This window comes from Mastomys coucha, unplaced genomic scaffold (assembly GCF_008632895.1).
Source record: "Mastomys coucha isolate ucsf_1 unplaced genomic scaffold, UCSF_Mcou_1 pScaffold7, whole genome shotgun sequence".
Classification (NCBI taxonomy): domain Eukaryota; kingdom Metazoa; phylum Chordata; class Mammalia; order Rodentia; family Muridae; genus Mastomys; species Mastomys coucha.
Genome location: NW_022196913.1, coordinates 75,058,294 through 75,063,951, shown reverse-complemented (window position 1 = coordinate 75,063,951; position 5,658 = coordinate 75,058,294). Strand labels below are relative to the sequence as shown.

Sequence of the window (5,658 nt, the reverse complement as noted above, 5' to 3'; positions counted from 1 at the left end):
AACCAGATAAGTCTTGTCCCTGATACCACAGGCTTGTTTAATCTCTTTAGTCCAATGATACTATATCAAGGATTGTATTTTTGACATTTAGGCACAAATTGTCTGACTCTTACATTCAGAAGACAGACATAGCAGGTCACTAATAAAATGTGCCGGGCAGTGGTGGTGCACGCCTTTAATCCCAGCACTTGGGAGGAGGCAGAGGCAGACAGATTTCTGAGTTCGAGGCCAGCCTGGTCTACAGAGTAAGTTCCAGGACAGCCATGGCTACACAGAGAAACCCTGTCTTGAAAAACAAAACACAAAACAAAACAAGAAGCAAAAACTGTGGCAATTAAAGAAATTTACAGGCAATTTCCAGATTGTACTTACTGAGTGAGACCTGTCATGTTGGAGTCAAGTTCTAATGTACTTTATATTGTAGACTGATACTTAAGTCTGTGGTCTATGTATTAAATACCTTAGGATGGGCAACATTCTGGACTCTTGAGATTTACACCATATGTCAAGAGTCATATGTGTGTGTGTGTGTGTGTGTGTGTGTGTGTATGTGTGTTTTAGCTTAAATTTTACAAAGATGCCTGCAGCCTATTGCATTATAGCTATAACATACGTAGCAACACACTGCCTGGGGCACCTAGCGGCAGGCAGGAAAGAGTTCAGTGCCATCACCAATTGGCTAAGCATCTGCAAATTATGAGTGGCCAGTTCCCTGGCGCTACCCTTAAATAAATGAGTGGTCTGAAAAGAGGATCTGATCCTGGGCTTAAAGAACAAAACTAGAGCACAAAAGTCAACATACAACTAACTCTTATGGAAATGAGAGACCTAAAAATCTTTAACGAGTTTTACCCAAAGTCAGGAGAGCTAGCATTCAAATGTGACTTCTGATAGCTGTGTATTGATTGGTTGTCTTTAAATAAAACTTAAAAACCTTCAGTACTTACTGAGAGAACCTCATAGTCTTGGTGTCTTTCACGTCTTTGTCACTGTGTAAAGAATGGTGCTGACATAGTCTTAAATGAAGAACATATTGTATGTAGCCAATTGTCCCCTTTCTGGAAAGAGAAATTGTGAGCTTTCGTGACTCCTGGGCTAAAAGTCAATAGGATTATTATTTCTCCTTCCTTTCTTCATTCTTACACAGGAACCCACCTCCTCTGGGAGGTCCTTGCTTCATAGATGCCAGCTGTGCATTTTTTCTAGTTTCAACAATCATAGGAGTAAGATTATACAAATACAATTTCTGCCATAGCTCCCCTTGGCATAGTTCCCCAGGGCATAAAGCCCTTGGCAAGGAAGGCTTAGTGGATCCCTGTCCGTTAGCCAAGGGATTTCCAAGATTCTAAAAGCAAAGAGAGATAGTGATTGAGAAGATGAATGTAAGACATCAGGTCCTCCTAGAGCCAATGAATTTAAATTTTATTAAAATTTATTTCAAAATTTAAAAATGTTTATATTACAGACCTTTCCAGAGGCAATTCGATTTAATGTAGACTACGGAGTTTTTGAAGTAGTTAATGATGCACCACAACTTCTGGAAAAGCAACTGAAAAAAATTCTGCAAAGCCAGCAACCTCGAAATCCCATCTATGATGTTATAAGAAAAGGGAAGAGTGACAGTAAACCTATTCAAAAAAGTGTCCCCTGGGAAGATGAGGCCATCAATGTCAACTATACCATCATGGTAAGCCAGCGGGTTAGAGTCTGTCTTGTAAGAGCAAGAAGGCACTTGTTGAGCCAGAGAGGTAGCTCAGCAGTTAAAAGCACTTGCTGAAGTACCTGGCCTCAATTCCGGAACACCCACACCATGGCTATGTCTGTAACTCCAGTTCCAGGGCATCTGAGACCCTCTTCTGGCCTCCACGGCACCAGGCACGCACATGGTGCACATATGTGCATTCAGGCAAAACACTTATACGCAGAGAATAAAAAGAAATGATTTTTTTAAAAAAAGCGTTCAGTGGGATTGATACAAAGTGCCTTGGGCTGCAGCTTTTGAGGTACAGGAACATTTATTAGTGCATCACACTTACACAGAATGTCCCTCAGGCACTGTGTCATCTGTTTGGATACAATGACCAGTTTAGTCAGGCAGTTTTGTCAATTTTTATCAACCAATATAAGAAGCATCTAATTTGCTTTGAATACATAAAATGTCATATTTAGGATGGTATAAATATGTATATTCTTTATAGTTTAGTTTCCATCTAGGGAATGTGTGCATAAAGAAAGCTTATTTCTTTTAGTTTTTTGAATCTCCAGGTTAACCTGCCTCTAAGCTCCTTGGCTTTCCAGTCTGTTATCAGTTGCTAGGTTTTTGTCTTTCTTGCTTTAGGTCAGCAAATCTATATTGAAACTTGGCTAAGTCACCAGCTGTGTGCCCTTGGATGACCTTCGTTTCCACCTGAGTCATGCTGCTAACTATCCCTTGGGTGTATTATATGGATCACTGACAGTGGGTGATTAGTTTAAATGCTATTAGAACTAGGTAGAACTAGGCTAAAAACGTGTCTGCTCATAGCTTCGGACATCTCTACTCCAACTTTCCTGTTTCCAAATTCAGATATAACTCTCTCCTGTTAACTTTTATTCTAGTAAATGCTAATATTAATACATTAAAGCATTATTTTGAGATGGATCAGGGAAATTAAATTGTACAAATTATTAGCTAAGACTTTTCTAACTAGGTATGCAAATATTTGGTAGCAACAATAATGAGTCACATCAGTAATTATATTAAGTGTAAGTAGCTTAATCATCCTAATTAAAAATTAGTCAGATGTGATTACAAAAGAAGACTCAATTATTTGCTGTCCTCAAGAAACCAATCTTAAGTATCAATAAATATATTGGAAGTAAGAAGGCACATGCCATATAATTATTAATTAAAAGAAAGTGAGGTTGATTACATTAGTATCAATGTAGACGTCAGAGCAAGGACTCCTGCTGTGGATAAAGAAGAATATTACACAGCAATAAAATGTCAATTAATGGAAAACATAATCAGCATTAACCATGTGTTCTGAACCACTGTGGTTAGATGTACTATATCTAATTGTAGTGGTTCAGAATACATAAGTGCTAATCAAACATTAATAAGGAAATAGCCAAAACCAGTGTTAAGGTTTGAGATGAAGCCATTGCTCTTAGTAATCGGTAGCAATGGTGGCTCACAAGGACAAAGCAGTTCTGTGTCTTTACTAGCAATGAGACCAAGCTGTTGATGCCTAGAGACAGTTTTCACCCCACAGAGCCAAAGCACATGTTCTTTTCAAAGTACCCTTGGAGTACTTACCAAAATAGATGTTGTGCTGGCATTAAAACAAATTATAATAACTAAAAGATATGAAATAATGCAAAATATATTATTGATCATCCCAAAATGAAACCACCAATCAGTAAAAAAAAAAAGTGTGGGAAAGATATCCAAATACTTAAAATAACTAAGCAATACATTTCTAAATAACCCATAGATTAAAAGGTAAGTTTCAAAGAAAACAAGAAACCAAAATAAGCTGTCACAATTTGTGATGTAGCTAAATTAGCCACCAGAGAAAAACTTATAGAATTAAGTAATAGGAAATGAAAATACTAAGCCTTGCTGTGAATGATCTATCACCTACCAGGAGAAATAAGAAAGATAGAAGTTAATTGAGACCTACAGTAAAGAAGGAAGAGCATATCTATGAACTCCTGATCCTCCTGGGATGGACCACAGCAGTGCAGCACCATGCTTTATGCCTGTGCCGGGACGGAACCCGTGCATTCTAGCCAAGCCCTCTTTCTCCTGTTACAGTGACAGCCATAGATGACCTCCTCTTTCCATGTTCTCTTAACAGTGTCTCAAGCGCGAACAAGGTATTAATTGGATCAAACAGAAAAGACTTCCGGCATTTCTGGAAAGCGATTGCTACTTTGAATACAGGTGCCCTGCTCCCATCTGTGTTTTCAAACGTCTGTGTTCTTCATATAAAGTTATCTTTTGTGATATTGAGTGGAGGTTGGATCCTGTCTAAGAATAGGAATGTTGAGAAGAGAGAGTTTACGGTTGGATCTCTTTGACCATTTTACTTTAAAATTCACCTGTCACTCACAGTGGTGTTCATTTATGTATAGGGATTTACAGAGGGAATGTTAATGTGACATTAAGCACAGAATCTGGGGACCTAGAGAGGAGTCTGAGCAGTAAGAGCTCTTGCAACACCCACATGACGGCTCACAGCCATCCCTGCCTCCAGTTTTAGGGAGTCACATGCACCACCATGAACTCCATGAGACATATTCACACTCACTGGCAAAACATGAAAAATAAATGAATCTTGGAAATAAAGCATCATGTGTGCGAATGTCAGTGTGGGGCCAAGGTTTCCCTTTTCAAGTGTGAGCATGGAAAAATCCCAAAAAGTTACTAAAATTTGAACTTGGCTTAGAATAATAATTTTATTTATTTTTTATCATTATTTAGAGAATACTTTATTAGTTTTTGTAATCAAACCCACATAGATAAGACCTTACATATTTAATACAGTGCATTACCCCTGTACAAATGGAAAAAAATTAAATTCAACATTTCTAGACTAATATGGCTGTTAATTTCTGTACAATGCCAACTCAATACAGTAAAGTGGGATACTTTTTTTCCAAAGTTGACAGCACAGCTAAAGTTTCCAAAAATTCAAATTATATATATGTATTTTTTTATATTTATATGAAAAGACCAATAATAGCAGTATGTTATGCATCAAGAGCAGCAACAGCTTTTCCAGGTTCTGCAGTCATTTGAACAAAATTATAGAGACATCCAGCACACTCTATTAAAAAAAAAAAAGTAAAAAACAACCCCCCAGAAAACAACACAGTTCTGTTACTCTTGTGGTACCTGGCACCATGTTTTTAAATTAGCTTCTCAAACATCATCTGGAAAGAAAACATTCTGAGCCACATCATTAAAACTGCTAAAGCACGGTCACTACTACGTACCATAAAGCAGGGACAAGCTATTTCACATTCACAGAGGTATGATACAGTCCTGTCCTACATCTATAATACTAGAGGACACAATTTAAAAGGCATTATTTGAGATTTGATTCTACTTTTCCAGCAGAGAGAAAATAACAATTTTAAATAAAATGCAGATAAAGGCTGTGGCCCCCTCTGTGAGCCCTCGTTAATTTGTGATTTCTACAATACAGGTTAGCAAAGTTGATCTCGCAAGCCACATGGAGCAGCTCAGGCATGAATTTCATAGTGGGTACAAACTTTTCTCCCTGGATCCTGAGAAAACCGCCCACCCCGCTTCTTTCCAGCAGTGAAGAAGACAATTGCATGATTATGAAGAAGTTCTATGTTTCTCTTGGCCAGGTAAAAAGAGGGTTTGAATGAATCAGAACCAACAGAACCTTGTGTTTCAGTGTCAAGGAAGACTGATTAAAACTTTCATAATCCCACCCCACCCTCCACCCAAGCAGAGTCGGGTCTCTTACAGGCGTGTGCTGATTCATTGTGTATGTTCAACCAGAAAGGCAAATAGACGTGCTTTCCTGTGTGTGTGTGTGTGTGTGTGTGTGAGAGAGAGACACAGTGCTTTCCCTGTGTGTGTGTGTGTGTGTGTGTGTGTGAGAGAGACACAGTGCTTTCCCTGTGTGTGTGTGTGTG

General features: G+C 38.4%; 1 protein-coding gene across 3 annotated transcripts in view; it reads left to right on the top strand.

The window, feature by feature from the left end:
* Positions 1 to 5,658, top strand: part of Rgs22 (regulator of G protein signaling 22) — a 110,994-nt gene that overhangs the window by 27,977 nt on the left and 77,359 nt on the right. For all 3 annotated transcript variants that reach the window (XM_031358446.1, XM_031358445.1, XM_031358443.1), the window contains exons 4-6: positions 1,466 to 1,687; positions 3,843 to 3,928; positions 5,196 to 5,364. In XM_031358446.1, coding sequence (XP_031214306.1) covers positions 1,466 to 1,687; positions 3,843 to 3,928; positions 5,196 to 5,364 — 477 coding nt within the window. The remainder of the gene's footprint in view (positions 1 to 1,465; positions 1,688 to 3,842; positions 3,929 to 5,195; positions 5,365 to 5,658) is intronic.